This window comes from Vipera ursinii, assembly GCF_947247035.1.
Source record: "Vipera ursinii genome assembly, chromosome: 2".
Taxonomy (NCBI): Eukaryota; Metazoa; Chordata; class Lepidosauria; order Squamata; family Viperidae; genus Vipera; species Vipera ursinii.
In genome coordinates this window covers 206,083,334-206,102,019 of record NC_139513.1, presented here as the reverse complement: position 1 = coordinate 206,102,019, position 18,686 = coordinate 206,083,334, and the positions used below count along the sequence as shown (strand labels likewise).

The following is an 18,686-nucleotide window of genomic DNA, read 5'->3' as shown; positions in this document are numbered from 1 at the left end:
GAGCGTTATTCTTAACAGATTTCACGTGCATAGCTTTGTAGAAAGAAAAATCTCCATCAGGGGGTCCAGTCCAAGCTGGGAATAAACAAAATAGAGACTGCTTTAGAAAGAAAGTTGGAGTTTATTGAAGAGCAGAGCCACACAAAAGCATGGCACTGGGAAAGCTGACCACATGTAGCAGGAAATGGTGGGTTTTTATACCTTCTGGGGCTCTTGAGGTTGTTTCCTGTTTCTGTTTGAGGCTTTGTATTTCCTGTTTCATGTACTTTGAGCTGAGTTTGAGTGTGCCCTTTTGGTGTTGGTGGGTTAATCCTATTATGTCCCCCAAAATCATGTCTTTTAGAGTTTGAGTAAGGTATGTAGATTTTAGAGGTCTTTGTCTTCCTAATCTCATAGCTTCTAGCTTCCTGGACCCAACCTTCCTGAATGGATTATTGAATTTACGTTTCTAAAAGCTGGCTTCTGCCTAGTTTCTGCTTGGTGCTATTAAGAAAACTGGGCTTGCTTTTCTGCCTTTAAGACCTTCTCCACGATTCCTTTGGATAAATATATTCTGCCTTTTTAATATTTCCCAAAATATTTCTTTCTCTGGATTCTTCCCACAGCTTTAAGCCTATCATTTATGAGCCGCGGTGGCGCTGTGGTTAAAATGCAGTACTGCAGGCTACTTCTGCTGACTGCCAGCTGCCAGCAGTTTGATTCTCACCAGCTGAAGGATGACTCAGCTTTTGATCCTTCTGAGATTGGTAAAACGAGGACCCAAATTGTTGGGGAAAATAAACTGACTCTGTAAACCGCTTAGAGAGGGCTGTAAAGCACTATGAAGTAGTATATAAGTAAGTCTAAGTGCTATTGTATTAATTCCTCAAAGTCTCTATAACGATTGCCTAGTTTTTCCTTCAGATTTTCTTATCTCTGTGATGCTCTGCTCATGCTGTTATTTAAAATATTGGCAATCTTACTGTGGCTTTTTATGATTGTGCATATTTGACTGCATGTTAACAAAGGGTATGTCACACAGCTACACTGTGTCCTGGGGAAAATGCAATTCTGATGCAGTACAGAGAAAAGTTTTTTGAATGGATCTATTACGTTCATTGCATGAAGGATAGCTGGGGTCTGGATCTGCAAAACCTCTCTGTGGTCTACCTGATTAGTTGCCCTGAATGTTGAAAGCTCAAGAATTTTGTTAAACCAACATTGTCCCAGTTTTAATGCAATCTCTTGATGGCCTTGATCATTAGCCTGCTCTTTCTCTGAGAGGTGCAATGTTTGCTAAGCCACCGACATTCTTTCGCAGCTCAAAAGACAAACAAGCAGGAAATTTAGCCACCAGATGCAGTAAGAGAGCCTGAAGTTTTGGTCAGTAAGATGCCTTCATTAAGCCTAACTGTTGCCACAAGATTTCCCTCTTGCCTATTAATAGCAATAACACTTAGGACTTATATACCACTTTATAATGCTTTACAGCATGTTCTAAGCAGTTTATAGTCAGCATGTTGCCCCCAACAATCTAGGACTTCATTTTACCGACTACTGAAGAATGGAAGGCTAAGTCAACCTTGAGCCGGTGAAAATCGAACTCCTGGCAGTGAGCATTGAATTAGCCTGCAATACTGCATTCTAGCCACTGCACCACCACAGCTCTCTAAAAGTTGCACAATGGAGAACATTCCCCTCTTGATTTGATCACCTCCTCTAATTTATAACACAGTTAAGATTCCAGTTTTAGTTGAGTCTTATGTAACTAAAGGCCTGCTGCTATCTAGACCAGAAATCCTCAAACTTTTCTTTCTTGTTGCTCATGGCTGCCTTCTCACCCTCATGTACCTCTATGATCCCCTCATAGGTGCTTTTAGCTGGAAGTAAATTATCATTTCCACTATTTATTAATTTAAACAGTATCATATGTGGCATCATAGAAATGTGGCATGGGAAATATATGGTCATGTTGAGAACCACCAACCGGGACTGATTCTGCTCCCTATGTGGGATTATGAATTCCTGGGATCAGGAATCCAGAAAGGACTATTTTCATTCTTGACCTTAAGTTTGATTTAGTCTTAAAAAGCTGGGAAAATGGATTATTTATTTATTTATCTAGGGCAGGTAGCATTATATATTTCATAAAGAATCTCAGCATTCTAAGACTTTTCTGAAGTTGGTGCATTGAGAAATTTGACAACCCCCCTCCCCCATGCTTGTGAACTGATTTACTGCAATCCCACAGGGATGAGCAATCATAGTGAGAATTTGTCCAGACAGGGGCGGGGGGGGGGGAAACAGTTTTATTTCAGGTCACCTTCATGCAAGGCTTTTGCATCACTCCCAAATGGTTGCCACATCTCTGTGACTCTATGCTATTGTTTCTGTCAACTGGGTCACTGCATTAATCTCCAATAGCAATTGAAGTTACTGTATTTCTGTTGAGAAACGTTGACATTCTGGAGAGTTGTTGAGAAAGCTTATTAATGGAAACTTGTGCAAAAGTCTACTTCTCACCCCCTGAACTCAAACTTCAACCTCTTCCCTCCTACTCATGCAGATTCAGCCCTGGAGTGTCTGGCCAATATGCTATTATTCAGTTTTTATTAACAATTTATTAGTAAAACAGTTAGCTTCCCCAACTCTGTTCTGTGGAATACTAGGTTTTGTGAGAGCCTGGTGGAGTTTTGTAAATGTTTTATTAATTTTCTATTTTCACAAACAAGTGCTCAATAGACAACGTGATGACTGAATCCATTAATGATTCTGTGGTACATCTAAGCTTCTTCCAACTAAGTCCAATATTATACCCATCAGCAGATCTGCTCTTCTTCTGGTAGTAACCGTTTTTCCACACTAAGCAAATACAATTCTTATTATTGTTAGTAAACATACAATTGCATATCAACATTAGTTACATTTTTCTAATAATGTTTAAAATATATTTTCTGACCAAAGCATATGTTAATTCCATTTGCACTCAATTTCCAATTACCGTATTTAATCCATATCCTATTTTTGCTTTTTTCAATTTTAATTTCCCATCCATGTTCAAAGTATCCCAATCATTTATAATTTCAAAACAAGTTATATTTGGGCAACCAAAAGCATCCATTATTCAAAGTTTTTAGCATATTCTTATGCTAAGTTTTTAGATCCAAAACTTATATTGTAAAGTTTTCAAGTCTTTTTTTTTAAAAAAGGTCTTAAAAACATTTTAGTCCCCAAATTTTCAAGCTGAATGAATATATTAATTCCAAATAAGTCTTTTAGGTTTCGCCATTATCTCCCAGTAATTAATTCACTGCTTTTCTTTTCTGAGAGAATGGGGCAGAAATTTCCTTTTCCTCTTTCATCGGGGGGAGTGCTTTGGGCAGATTTTCAGGAAGAGGTCTTAAAATCATAAAGAAAGGATCAGATCTCACCCAGTTTCATCTATATTGCTGTAAAGTTGGTGGTAGTGCTTTTTGACTTCCATTGTCAGCAGTTTCGGACTGGCTACACGAATGCAGCCAGTCTTTCCGCCGCCGGTTTGGAGGGCTTCCTCGGATCAAACAGGATGGCTACCCCCCCTGATCAATGAGAGTCCCCTCCTTGCTTGCCGCCTCTATGGGGTGACTTTCGACCCTTTCCAGGGTCCCCCAGCAGGGCGAAACCAAAAGCGAAAGACAGAGCCCTGACTTCCTTTGTCTGCATCGCCACAACATCAAAACCGGAAGTCAGAGCCTGGTGGAGTTCTATGAGAGCCTAAAGGGGAAAAGATCATTCAAAGAAAACAAAATGTTTTATCACTAGAACTTTGCCTCTTGATCAGGGATTTTAGGATAGATAAACAGGCAAAATAAGTTAAACTAAACGGCTCGAAATTTCAAACAACTTTGGGGAAATTGAGTAAAAATTTTTATTTATTTATTTATTTATTTATTTTATTTATTTTTCTATACCGCCCTATTCCCGAAGGACTCAGGGCGGTTTACAGGGCAATATTTAAAAGACAATATAAAATTAAGATAAAAATAGAATTAAAAAGAATTTAATTAATAGCCCAACAATAAAACAATGTTAAAAACTTGAAACTAAAAACCCCCTCAGTCCAGGCCAGATAGATCAAAAAGCCAGGTTTTCAGGTCCCGGCGAAACGAGTGCAGGTCGGGAGCAGTCTGGAGTTCCACAGGTAATTCATTCCAAAGGGCAGGCGCGCCCACAGAGAATGCCCTCCCTCTGGGGATCACCCTATGGGAACACACAGGACGAAGTTGATGCTGGCAGCAGGTGCTCCCTAAGATAATCTGTACCTATGCCATTTAGGGCTTTATAGGTCATCACCAGCACCTTGAATCTCACCCGGAGTGCAACTGGAAGCCAATGCAGCTCGTGGAGAAGAGGCGTTACACGGGAGTATCGGGAGACTCCCATCACAACTCACGCGGCCGCATTCTGCACCAGCTGAAGGCTCCGAGTGGTCCTCAAGGGCAGCCCCATGTAGAGAGTGTTGCAGGTCACGAGCACGAGTGACTGTGCGTAGGGCATCTTGGTCCAGATAGGGCCGCAACTGGCGCACCAGGCAAACCTGGGCAAAAGCCCCCCTGGTCACGGCTCCTATATGATCTTCCAAACTGAGCTGTGAATCCAGGAGAACACCCAAGTTGCGAGCCCTATCAACGGGGGGTAACACCTCACCCCCCATAGTTAACGATGGACAAAACTGGTTCTCCCGAGATGCCGGTATGCACAGCCACTCAGTCTTGGCGGGATTGAGTCGAAGCCTGTTTCTCCCCATCCAAACCCGGACCGCCTCCAGGCAACGGGACATCACATCGAGGGCATCACTGGGTTGGTTCGGGGTGGAAAGAAAAAGCTGGGTATCATCAGCATACTGATGATACCCCACCCTGAAACCACGAATGAGCTCACCCAGCGGTTTCATATAGATGTTGAACAAGAGGGGAGAGAGAACCGACCCCTGAGGAACTTCACAAACGAGAGGCCTTGGGGTCAGATCTCTGCCCTCCCGTCAACACGCCGCAGTAGGATACCATGGTCGATGGTGTCAAAAGCCGCTGAGAGATCTAACAGGACTAGGACAGAGGAACATCCCCTGTTCGGAGCCCGCCAGAGATCATTCACCAGCGCGACCAATGCTGTCTCCGTGCTGTACCCAGGCCTGAAGCCCAATTGTTATGGGTCTAGATAATCAGTTTCCTCCAGGAACAAAGGGAGCTGATGCGCCACCACGCCCTCAACAACCTTCGCTAAAAAGCGAAGGTTGCAGACCGGACGATATTCAAAATAGCAGGGTCCAGAGCAGGCTTCTTGAGAAGGGGCCTCACCACCACCTCTTTCAAGGCGGTAGGGAAGGTACCCTCTCTCAAAGAAGCAGTTATTACTGCCTGGAACCAGCCTTGTGTCTCCTCCCGAGCTGAATACACCAGCCAGGAGGGGCACGGGTCCAATAAACACATGGTGGAGCTCAGTCTCCTCATGGTCCTGTTGTTTTTTTTTTGTCATTTAATTTTTGTTTTAAATTCTTTAAATTGTTTTTTTTTCTTGTTTTAATTGCGAGCTCCTCCGAGTCGTTTATATGAGATAGACTGCCTATAAATTTATTAAATAAAGTGTCCTCATCGGTTCAGTACCAAAGCTTATGAAACCTTATGACCATAAGGGAGAACAGTCTGCTAGGAGAGCATCCATTATATATTACAGCTCTGGACATTTAGGTAAGGCTCTATATGTGGGGGTGTGATGTGCTACTTTAAGTGGTGGAACAAGGCACACGGAAAACATTCTTAATTTGATGCATATCATTTGGCAAGGAGTCATTCTGCTTTAGTTTTGCACCATTCTGGCAATCGCAATAATTTGGAAAACATTACCACGTTTCCACAATAATGCTGTGTTGTGGTACCCTGCAAGCCTCACTCTTTCGTATTTTGTGTGGCAAAAGCACATTTCATCGGTTGCCCCCCCACCCCCTGCCACTCCTCACCCGAGATACCTATATCCAAAAATTGAGTCTGAATCAGAGTTGTAAAGCACCAACATGCCCATTTAAAACAAACAAAAAAAAGACTTACATTTGTTTTTTGAGCTGCTGCCTTGGATCTTGTACTTCCAAGAGCTGCTTGTGGGCACGGCTGTAATTCAATGGCAGAGAACATACTGAGGATACAAATAATTCCAGAATCAGTTCCGGACAACTACAAGCAGAGTCTTGGAAAAAATCTCTGAATCTAGTTCATCTTATTGGCTGCAGCTTGGCATTGATTACAGGTCCTGCGGGTATATTGCACAAATCCACAGCACAATGGCAGTGCTTGTGTGGGGGAGGACAGCGTGTGTTTCAGAAACCTTCGAGCACAGATACAGACTTAATTCTTTGAAGCAATGAGGGCAGCTCGTGCGTAATCTAGTCAACTTTGCAACCGCCTAGAATTTAGGCTGCAGGTACAGTCTACATACTGGTGTCTAATTTTGGCTCAAGGATGCCTCGCCAATCATTCTTGAAGAACACTACACCACATGATACAACCTTCCATTCATCCCGATCCCAAAGCACAAAACTGAACCAAAACTGAGGTGGTGCCCTGTGTTTTCTCCCAATTAAGCCCTTGCTATTTGCATAGTTTGTGGAACTTTAGCACTAAATGAGCTGATCGTATAGGAGAGGGTGGGATCTTCCCAGCGTTTGTTGGCTGCTTTTTGTCTGTGTTGCCCACGGTGGCATACACGATCATTAGCAAAGATGCCCTGCCAAGCATACTGTCAGCCTCTACCTATGCCAAGGGAGATTCCTACTAAATATGCTGCTGGTCAGTCCCTACCCATTTGCTGTGTCCTGGGTGTGTAGGGATGACTTGATAGGTTGCGTCCTTTTGCTATCCAAAGGACTCAGGGCCTTGCCTGTCAACCTTTATCCACTTCAATATGTAGTCATTAATAGGCAGGGTGCTCAGGAGCAAAGCCTTGGCAAAAGCTCATGAGGGTCCAAGCAATCAGCAACTAAAAAACTTCCATTATCAAATAACTAATACAGTCACTGTATTAGTGAGATGGGTGGCATAGAAATTCAATCAATCAATAAACAAACAACTAAATAGATTCTGATCAGGGTATTACTTAGCCATTCTGTGTAATATTATAGAATAGAATATTATAGAATATTATAGAATATTATAGAATAGAATAGAATAGAATAGAATAGAATAGAATAGAATAGAATAGAATAGAAAAGAATAGAATAGAATAGGAATAAAATAGAATAACAAAATTGGAAGGGACCTTGGAGGTCTTCTAGTCCAACCCCCTGCTCAGGCAGGAAACCCTCTACCATTTCAGACAAATGGTTGTCCAATCTCTTCTTAAAAACTTCCATTGTTGGAACATTCACAACTTCTGGAGGCAAGTTGTTCCACTGGTTAATTGTTCTGTCAGGAAGTTTCTCCTTAGTTCTAGGTTGCTTCTCTCCTTGATTAGTTTCCATGTGTTGCTTCTTGTCCTGCCTTCGGGTGCTTTGGAGAATAGCTTGACTCCCTCTTCTTTGTGGCAACCCCTGAGATAGTGGAACACTGCTATCATGTCACCCCTCATCCTTCTCTTCGTTAAACTACACATACTCAATTCCAGCAACCATTCTTTGTTTTAGCCTTCAGTCGCCTGATCATCTTTGTTGCTCTTCTCTGCACTTTCTAGATTCTCAACATCTTTTTTACATTGTGGTGACCAAAACTGGATGCAGTATTCCAAGGGTGGCCTTAACAAGGTATTATAAAGTGGTATTAACACTTCACGTGATCTTGATTCTATCCCTTTGTTAATGCAGCCTGGAAATGTGTTGGCAGTTACTACTATTGACTAGATTCCCCCAAAGATATTTTTGGAATGTGAATTGTTTTTGTTCTAAACCCTGCCTATTATCATTCTGTCATTTTCTAAACTGAAGGCACTGCAGTAGTGAGAACATTGGAATAATACAGCAACTGTTCCCAGACCTCTATATGGAGGACAGTGTATTTATTTTAATTCATTAGAGTTGAATTCTCATGAAAATAAATATACATTTCTAGGCTCAAGTTCCCCCCCCCCAAGTAGGCTGGAAAAAGCATTACCCTTCTCACAGATTCCCAGAGTTAGAGGAAGATGAGGAGGAAGAAAAGGATGAAAATGCTTCTCTATAAAAGTGTTTATGTATCATCTAAATAAGGCACTTGTATTTTTAAATAAGCCCATTGACAAGGAACAGTACGAGTAATACGTGAAGTAGGAGGTAGCCAATGCAGAAGAAATGAAGAAAAATGAGCATGTTACATTTCCTTTAGAATGGTTTTGAATGCTGCGCATTTGATTTTTAAACATTACCATCAGTACATTAAGAAAGAAAGCAAGAGATTGGGATGGGCAGCTGTAGAAAATATTTCCAGGGCTTCCTGTCTTGGGAAAACAAAATGGAAAAGAAATGGTCAAGAAACTGGTAAGACAAAAATTAGCTGGCAGTTGACAGGGCAATTCTAATTCAGAGATGGAGGATGTTATTTTTCTGGTTATAGGCTGATACCAGAAATCTGTTTAATGGAGTGATCTGAGCCTTTGGCTAAAATATATCAGCAGGGTAACTAATATAGGGGACAAGAACAGATAGGGCAAGGAAGAGCCACACCTTAGCACAACCAAACCTTCTGCAGCTATGGTTAAAGGTAAAGGTTCCCCCGCACATGCGTGCTAGTCATTTCCGACTAGGGGCCGGTGCTCATCTCCGTTTCAAAGCCGAAGAACCAGCGCTTGTCAGAGGACATCTCTGTGGTCATGTGGCCGGCATGATTAGATGCCAAAGGTGCATGGAATGCTGTTACCTTCCCACCGTAGTGGTCCCTATTTTTCTACTTGCATTTTTACGTGCTTTCAAACTGCTAGGTTGGCAGAAGCTGGGACGAGTAACAGGCGCTCACTCTGTTACGTGGCACTTGGGATTTGACCCACCAAACTGCCGACCTTCTGATCGACAAACTCAGCGTGCTAACCCACTGAGCCACCGCGTCCCTGCAGCTATGGTTATGTCCACAATATTAGCCTCATTAGACTTTTCATTGTATCTAATGGGTTTTTTCATTTTCTCAGCCCTGCCAACTCCGACAAAACTCAGATTTAGGATGTCGCACAATTCAGCTACCTCCAGCCGTTTTGGGACACTTCAAATTGAGCGTCCTTACCTGGTTCCTAGCTTAAAAGTTTATACATGCAAAGGAGAGTTTGCCATTTGCAAGGGCTCTTCCAGATACTTGGGAGGTATGCCTAAAAGTACCCTTAAATGGCTTACGCAAAAGTGGCAGAGATGAAAGATTGGAAACAAGAAAGCAGTAAACATTAAGATAACCACAGCCCTCACACCTTCACTGAAAATGATCATTTGTCTTTGAATGTAGACCATTTTTCCCAAGCTGGCATCCTTTTGATCTGTTAGGACTGCAAGCCTCCAGAAGACCGAAGGGGCAGCGTTAGAAATTTTGCAGCCAACATTATCTCAAAGGCATCAGCTCAGGAAAGATAAGACTAATTAAAATAAATAAATAAATAGTTTCTCTTTTCAGTCAGTGCTTCATGAAGGAACCATTTAAAACAATGCATAAGTTGATACAGAAAATTTAAAGCACCGTTTCTGGTATTTCTACCAAACTCAGAAACTCCTGTTCATTATCTGTAAGACAGAGATCAGAGCTAACTTGCACAACCTCGAATTTGTAGCCAGGACTACTATCAGCTACATTGGCTGGGGTTTTTGGCATTGCTATTTCACAATGGAACGGCAGGCATCGTGTGGGGAATGCTGATTTAGAGCTATTACATATATATATTTAAAACAGAATGCTGGAAAAACTGAATTCCATGCTTATTTCTAGAACATCAGTGACTGTAAACTATTGATTTGACTCAACTCCCAGCTTGCAACCAGAGTTGACTTAGCTTAGCAAAGCTCAGTAAATATCTCCTGTCAAGCTTTTGCTCGTCTGGTTCAGCCCTTAGGAAATACTGAGAAAGTCAAAGCAGCTCTGGCTTTTCGTTCATCCTGAGAGTTGAAAACATCCCCACATGTCTCACCAGGTTGGGCTCAACTGCAAACGCGCGCTCGCCCTTGGTACGCAGCAGCGAATAAAGAGCAGTATCCTTGGCAAAACCTAGGCGACACTGAACTTCTTTCAGGTAGCCCAACACACGGCGTGCTGAAGGCGTGGAGAACACCATGGCCGGAGTGCAGCATTCGGTCACAGGCACAACGTTGTAGAAGGAGGGCGCCAGGCGTCGAAGCTCCAAAAGGTAGTGGCGCCCCACCAGCTCTACGAGCAGCATGCTGTACAAGGCGAAAAACAACACGATGGACCAACTAAGGCTGGAGCGGCTGGATGCCCAGGAGTAGACAAAGCCCAAGAAAGATCCTGAAAACATGCCTAATCCCAGCCATTCCAGGATCCTCATGGGTTCGGGATTGATGTAATGTTGAAGTCTCTCTGGATGGTACAGTTTGATATAAAGGGCATCTCGTAGGTGGGGCTTTGAGAATCGTGTCCGTAACAAGTGATGGAGGACTGGAAAGAATTCCTCTTCTGGTAGGGCATCATCTTCCACTAGCAAGACATATTCTGGTTTATAGAGCTGAAGTGATTTCTCAAGGCAATAGGTGTAATCTTGCTTCTCCTTCTCAAAACGGTTTGGGAAGAGATCCAGATTTTCCTGACCACTGTAGTGGTTCTCCACAGCAAAGAAAGGGGCAAGCAGCTTAGCATCCCGATGGTTGCTGGGATCTTTCTCCACATTACAGAGTAAGAGCTGGTGGTGCTGGCAAGAAGGGCCACATTCCCGGAGCAGGCGGTGGAAGCGGGCTGCTACCTGAAGGACGTAGTGGAATTCCGGGTGCCTTTGAACAGTAATGATGGTAATCAGCAGCCACGGCTGCAAGGCCTCTTTGGTCAACTTCTCCGATGTATTCTGCAGTCGCTCAAAGTAACGGACAGCACTCAGGCCCTCCTTTTGGCTCTGCTTTAAAAAATGTTGGGTCATCGAGTTCAGGTACCAACCGCGCATGTAGAAATAAGAATGCAGGAGCTCTCGGCAAGCGAATGGAGCGATCAAGCCAAAGGTCACAACACTCAAGACCAGGAATTGCAGGAACGGGCTGGACCAACGACACCGTCGGCCCCAAGGCAGCAGTCTGAGCGAGAACATGGCTGCCAGATCTGCAGTTTGAGTGCCCTTTGGTTTTCTGCTGCATGCCATTTGGTCAGCCTCTTGCTTCCTGTATAGTTAAGGTCATGATTGGATCTAATTCTGCAAAGAGTAAAGGAAAAAAAAAAGTAGTAGTGAAGTAATAATTGTACTGATGAAGAAGTAGTTGTATTAACAGCTTTTATTTAAACAATATTTTGCATGATTGCTACTTAGAGGTTCATTTTAAACAATGAGTACCACCTGACTGGTTCATATCCAATTGATCTGTTGCAGATTTAATAGGCACATTCACATGCCATTAAATTAAAATCAAGGTGCATACTATTCCTCCTTCTCCTCTTAATTTGGCTTTAGAATCTCTTGCAATAAGTAGAAATACTAAAATCCTTAATAGATTTGCACTAAGAGACCACAGCGCACAAGGCCCTGCTATAAGCAGATGATATATTTCACTCGTTGAGCAGGCATTTCTATTCCTAAACTCACTTTCTGAGTTTGGTTTTCCTATCTGATTATTCTGTTAATTGGATAAACGATATTAGATGTTACTGGGGCACATCAATGATTTTGCCACATATGTGTAGAATGGCATTTTTACATTGTATTTGACTCCTTTGTGTGAGTGTATTTTCAGGAAGCTTTCTCAACTAGCAAATGTAAAATAAATCCACTGTTTTCATGAAAAGAAATTCCATATATTTGTGATTAGCATGAATTAATTCTAAGGGCGTTTGACCTTTCAATGCTTCTTTCTTACATTATTTTTTACAGGACGCTGAAGGTTATGCTGTGAGATTTTCATTGTATAAATTATAATTACCTCTTGGGAATTTAACTTCCCCGCTGTCAGGTTTATCAAAAGGGATTTATTCTAGATTTGACATCATTTATAGTTAGGAACTTTAGTACCAGGCTCCTTTTTGACTCATATTGAGATTTATTGTTAGACCCAATTTAAATCCTGTCACATATGAGAATATCTCTTTGTACCAGGTTCTCATTCAATATTTATATATCATATTTAAAATTTTATATAGAATGTACATACTGAAAACATTGGGTCAGAAATATATATCTTGATTCTCTATGAGAAATCCAGGTTTAAAATAGTGGGTAACTCTATTTTATAGATAAACTGGGCCTCTCATAATATTATTACTTTGAATCAATTAGGTTATAAGGAAGCTCTTTTTAAAACTTCTATGGTGTTAAAAAAACAAGCTTGCTTTACCTCAAAGTACTTCTTGAAGTTTACTCTAGATTCACCTCAAGCTTTTATTATTTAGTCTACTTGATCTAGATGTTATTGCAGATTCTGGACTTTTAACAATGGTTGGAAGTTAAAAAGAAATGAGCTGTCCTCCTAAGCCAGGGGTAGGCAGCTTTGGCTCTTTTATGACTCGTGGGTTTCAACTCCCAGAATTCCTGAGCCAGCCGGCTCAGGAATTCTGGGAGTTGAAGTCCACGAGTCATAAAAGAGCCAAGGTTGCCTACCCCTGTTTAAGTCAATGTTTTCTGTAAATGTGTTACGTTGATAAAACCGATATTAGTTATTCCTGTGAGCAATGAATTTGAATGAATGGTTGCTTATATACAAATGTCCTACAATCTTGAAAAGGTTAATGCAAAACAACAAAAATGCTTTGTGTACATTTTCCACACTCAGGAATGTTTAACAAGCCTGGGTCACCCCTTTGCTGTTGGGAATGTAACTCGCAAACTGACTCATATGATTTTGACTTCCCCTATTACAGCCACATTTTGGCTGAAATTAAGAGAATTGCTAATATGGTTCTGGACCAATCACTGTGCACAAAGATGCATATGTTATTCTTGCCTATATCCCTAAAATTCGGAATCTATCAAAACATCTAGTATAATGAATTCAAGCTGGTTAAAAATAATTATCATACAATGTTGAAAAGAAAAATCTAATCCTGATTTGCAACAATGATTGCTAATGCATTGTTAGTCAATATTTGAATTAACTTCGTTCATCAATCCTTTCCTTTTTTGCTTTATTCTTTTTAATTATATTATTACTTTGGGATTATATTATATTATTGATATTGTTTGTCTATAATGTTTTATTAGTAGGAAATAGTGATTATAGGACTTTTTTAAAAAAAAATCTGGTAATTTCCCCATACAAATAGAAAATCTGTATTAAAATTCACCAATATTAGTGCTCCTACTTACCGTAATATAATGACATACCCAGTTTCTTTGATTACAAATTTGATTATTGCTTTTAAGAATTATACATGTATGTTTAATAACAAACCAAATGCCACGTGTAGCTCTAAATTTGCTCCATCAGTACTAACACTTTTACCACATGAAAGTTCTTCCTTCCTTTCGGTGTGAATTCTAACCACAATTCAGTAACAAAAGATGAAGTATTATTGAAACAATGTTCAATAAAAATAGGCTAAAAGTGGCTTAGAAGTGATAAAATTTAAAAATTATTTGACATATTATTTTTAGTACTTTACGCTGTTCATTTATCCTTCCTCATAAGCTCTAATGAACTGAAAGGAACATACTTTTAAGTATAAAATTCTGTTTAAATAATAAATAGGATGATTAACGGGGTACATAAATACGTTCAATGTTCTCTATTCCTTAGGGCATACTTGTTTTAATTTTCTCCAGATAACAAATACACCTGTATCCTAAGTGTTAATTATGGAAAATGACTAGTTACAAATATATACACATATGTAAGTATAGACAGTCTAGTCATGCCGGCCACATGACCACGGAGACGTCCTCAAACAAGCGCTGGCTCTTCGGCTTTGAAACGGAGATGAGCACCGGCCCCTAGAGTCGGAAACGACTAGCACGCATGTGCGAGGGAACCTCTACCTTTTTAAGTATAGACAGAGTACTTCTAAACAGGAAGCAAGCATTACAAAAGACTAAGAAAAACACTAGGACTAACAATGAATGTTGAAACAAGGCAGGTGGGGCAGGTTAGGAGTTCAGAAGTACAGTATATGTCAGAGACACTGCAGGAAAAATATGTAAGTACAACCACAAGGAAGTCACTCAGGATGGGTGTAAGACCAGGGAAAAGGGGTGGAAGGAGGGGGCTGCTAGCTTGCTTAAACATTTCGTTTTCCCTTTATTTTATAGCCCTTCTTGAGTTTGTCAGTTGCCGGCTCTATTTTACTTACCTAATAAGAGAAGCTGCTAGCTAGACTAAGCCAAAGGCCATCACAAAAGTTTGTCCTGCAACTTAAAAAAAAAGGTAAAGGTTCCCCTGCAAATGCGTGCTAGTCGTTTCCGACTCTAGGGCCGGTGCTCATCTCCATTTCAAAGCCGAAGAGCCAGCGCTTGTCCGAGGACGTCTCCGTGGTCATGTGGCTGGCATGACTAGACGCCAAAGGCACACGGAATGCTGTCACCTTCCAACCGTGGTTGTCCCTATTTTTCTACTTGCATTTTTACGTGCTTTTGAACTGCTAGGTTGGCAGAAGCTGGGACGAGTAACAGGCTCTCACTGTTACGCGGCACTCGGGATTCGACCTGCCAAACTGCCTACCATCTGGTCGACAAGCTCAGCGTCCTAACCCACTGAGCCACCGCGTATGCTTCTGTGCATACTGTATACTATATAGTCAACAATAATTTTAAGGAAATAGTATTTCATGAATTGTTAGTCAAAATAGTTTGTAGAATTGTTGGAGACCACATTCTATATCAGAGGTCTCCAAACTTGGCAACTTTAAGACCTGTGGACTTCAACTCCCAGAATTCCCCAGCCAGCAGTTCTGGGAGTTGATGTCCACAGGTCTTAAAGTTGCCAAGCTTGGGGACCCCTGCTCTATATCATTGCTTATATGTTTCCTTTCTTCTCACCCTCCTGTGTTAAGGTCATTTCTTGACAGAAGATGTGCTGAGAACCATTAATATCAAACGATTAATGTAGACATGAGAAATAAAACAAGGTGGAGATTTTTTTCCCTTATTAAATTTGCTTTTGTGCATAGGAAAAGGTAAAGGTTCCCCTGCACATGCGTGCTAGTCGTTTCCGACTTTAGGGGCCGGTGCTCATCTCCGTTTCAAAGCCGAAGAGCCAGCGCTTATCCGAGGACATCTCCGTGGTCATGTGGCCGGCATGACTAGACGCCAAAGGCACATGGAATGCTGTTACCTTCCCACTGTAGTGGTCCCTATTTTTCTACTTGCATTTTTTATGTGCTTTCGAACAGCTAGGTTGGCAGAAGCTGGGACGAGTAACAGGCATTCACTCTGTTATGCGGCACTCAGGATTCGACCTGCCAAACTGCCGACCTTCTGATTGACAAGCTCAGCGTCCTAACCCACTGAGCCACCACGTCCCTATTTCCTACAACTTAGCACAAGTTAAATAGCCATGGACAGAAAACCCACTGTCTACATTAATGAGCTATTTGTATAAGGCAACATAAAAAGGGGAAATTAATGGGGTGTAAAACAACGAACGACAAGAGGAAAGGTCTCTGGGAGAACAGGGTATCTGTTTTCTTCTTAGAGAAGAATAACTTACCATTAAAAACCACGTCTATAGTAGTAATAAAGTTTGCAAAGTACAAGAAAGAATGAAAGTTGTTTTTTTTTGGTTTCTAGGAATTAAAAGCCAGGCAGAAGCCAATATTCCAGAGCAGAAAAATATCTTCCTGACAGGATTATTGTTTGCATTTTGAATCTGTTTTCACCCTTCTACATTTGAGTAATTATAACCATCGCTTCTTTCTTTATTTTGGTTTCACTGTATATACTTTGTTAAAAAAAGAGACAATTTTATTTTTACCGGTAATCTTCGTTCGGTTAAACATTCCATTGGCAGGGGAGACATATGCATTTAATTTCCTTTCAACTGGATCACAGAAGAGAAATAGTGTGAGCTTGGCCCGAGTGGCTGAAATTTTGTTCTAACATTGTTAAATTTCAGAGTAATATTTCTCAATAATTTTACCAATAGCAAGTTACAAAACAACTAATTGTATTTTGATCACTTTATTTTGGCTGGAAAATCCAAGAACAGCAATCCCAATGTATTTGATACAAGCTTCAGCGGAGAAAACTAAGGACAGAAGATAATTAGCGTTCCTAGGCCAGATTGTGTTATGATCCAAAATTAATTTTAAGAATGGCCATTGCTAATAATGCAGTTATGTAAGGTTTTCTGGTTTCATTTCCCTCTAATCTCTCTATGATTAAAGTATCATACTATATTCTTATTTTAACAATAATTCAAACATTACCTAAATCAGGGGTCTTCAAATTTGGCCCTTTTATGACTTGTGGACTTCAACTCCCATAATTCCTCAGCCAGCGTGAATCACAAATAAACCTACCATATCTTCTTCTTTCATACTGTGGGAACTTAATTCACCTGTTTCTTTTATAGGTGCTGCCTGAACCCAGAATACTGAGCATAGTATACCATGTCACATGAATTTATCAAAAGTTTCAAACAGTTTGGAAACGATACGTCACAAAAGTTTTCCATCTATGACTCACCATCTTTAATAGCAGCATCTATTTATTTTAAAACTTTTAAAAACTGCGTTCAGAGAAAGAATGGAGTCTCACTCTTTACATGCTCATGTTTTATTCTTTCTCTGAGGCAGGGGTGTCAAACTGCCGGCCCATAGGCCGGATGCGTCACAACGAAACCGCGCCTACCCCATTGCCGGCAATGGGGAAAAAGCTCCAATATGTCACGCAACGTCACGTGACGTCGCGAATTTGACATGCCTGCTCTAAGGTCTTCAATTTAAGGAAAAAAAATACATTGCCTTTCTATTTTTTCAAGGGCTGGCAAACTTTGTGGCTGATTAGTGTAAAACTGTTCAAGGGAAATGTGGGATTGGAAGATATGCAGATAACTTCCAGGCTATAAAAAATAATTGATTAGGTAAAAATGTGTAGATTAGAAAAGGTGAGGTTGTTTGAGGAAAGAATATATAATTCAAAAGGGGAAAAATAAAAATATGAAACCAATGTTTTCTGGATAGGAAATTAATTCATCCCAATGCTAATTTGGCCAAAGCAGTGGAAATGTATCTACTTTTGTTTTGAAGACATTTGGCCTCCCAAAGAAAAGACAATACAGACAAAGGTATGTGCTCTTTCCAAACAGTTTTCCAGTTGTTAAGCCTTTGAAAAGTGCTCTGGTAATGCCAGTAAGAACGTAAATAAGCCATCATTGTGAATAAATTTGCCCTTATTTTTGTCCCTGTATAAGTAGTCCTTGGCTTCTGACCACAACTGAGCTGAAAATTTCTGTTGCTAAATATTTAAGATATTTGAGTTTTGCCCCATTTTACGACCTTTCTTGCCCCAGTTGTTAAGTGGATCACTGCAGTTGTTAAGTCAGTAACACGGTTGTTAAACGAATCTAGCTTCCCCATTGACTTTGCTTGTCAGAAGGTTGCAAAAGGCGATCCCAAGGACCCCCCCCCCCCGGACACCGTAACCATCATAAACATGAACCTGTTGCCAAGCGTCTAAATTTTGATCATGGCCTGGGGGATGCTGCAACATAAGTGTGAAAAATGATCATGAATCACTTTTTCCAGTGGCCGTTGCAACTTCAAACAGTCAGCAAACGAACTGTTGTAAGTTGAGGACTATCTGCATTTAGGAAAGTAAGGGAAAGGTAATTTTTGTCTTAAGTGTGTAATCTCTTTCGCCTATTGAAAGAAAAAAAAAAGATTTATGCAAATGAACCACCCTCTAAAACACGTCTCCCGCCAAAGCGTGCAATAACTGATATAACACATGGATATAATAGAACTGGTGTCAACGAACAAAGCTCATTTCCTTGCATCTCCTGCACTGCTAATGTTACCTAGTACAGTAATGAAGTCTCTTTCAACCCCAAGATCTGGGGCAGCTGACACCTGTAAAGCAATATGAAGCGGTATATAAGTCTAAGCCAGGAGTAGGCAACCTCGGCTCTTTTATGACTCGTGGACTTCGACTCCCAGAATTCCTGAGCCAGCCAAGCTGGCTCAGGGATTCTGGGAGTCGAAGTCCACGAGTCATAAAAGAGCCGAGGTTGCCTACCCCTGGTCTAAGCGCTAGCGCTATCGACGGTACCTACCTTTGGAAGGATGGGCGTATCCTATACATGCACCTACTAGCAACCAAATTATATCTGTTCAACATCAGAGAGCGTCGAAAAGGATCTTTGGCTTCACCTTTTTGGTCCGCGGTCCTTTTGAGGATCCCCGTTTCCAGCTTTGGGAAGGATTCCCAGGGCGACCTCCTCCTACCTTTGCTACGCTTACCTGGACATAGAGAGCAAGTTGTTTACCACCCTCAAACCGCCGAGAAGAAAGCGGAACCAAAGCCACCTGGCGGCTGTTCGGTGGACCGCTTAATTCTTAAGGACTTCCGGACATCAGAGGCATGCCGGGAGTTGTAGTTTCAAAAGCACCCGCGAAAGGGGATGGTCACCAGCTCCAGAGCCTGGGCCATCGTCGGGA

The 18,686-nt window shown here is 41.3% G+C and overlaps 1 protein-coding gene across 2 annotated transcripts; it reads right to left on the bottom strand.

Moving 5' to 3' along the window:
- Window positions 1-8,828: 8,828 nt before the first annotated feature.
- Window positions 8,829-18,531, bottom strand: PGAP4 (post-GPI attachment to proteins GalNAc transferase 4). 2 transcript variants are annotated; one of them, XM_083354520.1, is made up of 2 exons: window positions 18,399-18,531; window positions 8,829-11,301 (listed from the first exon to the last, which is right to left on the bottom strand). In XM_083354520.1, exon 2 carries the CDS (start codon window positions 11,248-11,250, stop codon window positions 10,018-10,020), a length of 1,233 nt encoding a protein of 410 aa, XP_083210646.1. In that variant the 5' UTR covers window positions 11,251-11,301; window positions 18,399-18,531; the 3' UTR covers window positions 8,829-10,017. The 2 variants fall into 2 exon arrangements, with proteins under 2 accessions (XP_083210646.1, XP_083210645.1); XM_083354519.1 differs by having other exon boundaries at window positions 18,302-18,514.
- Between the last annotated feature and the right edge of the window lie 155 nt (window positions 18,532-18,686).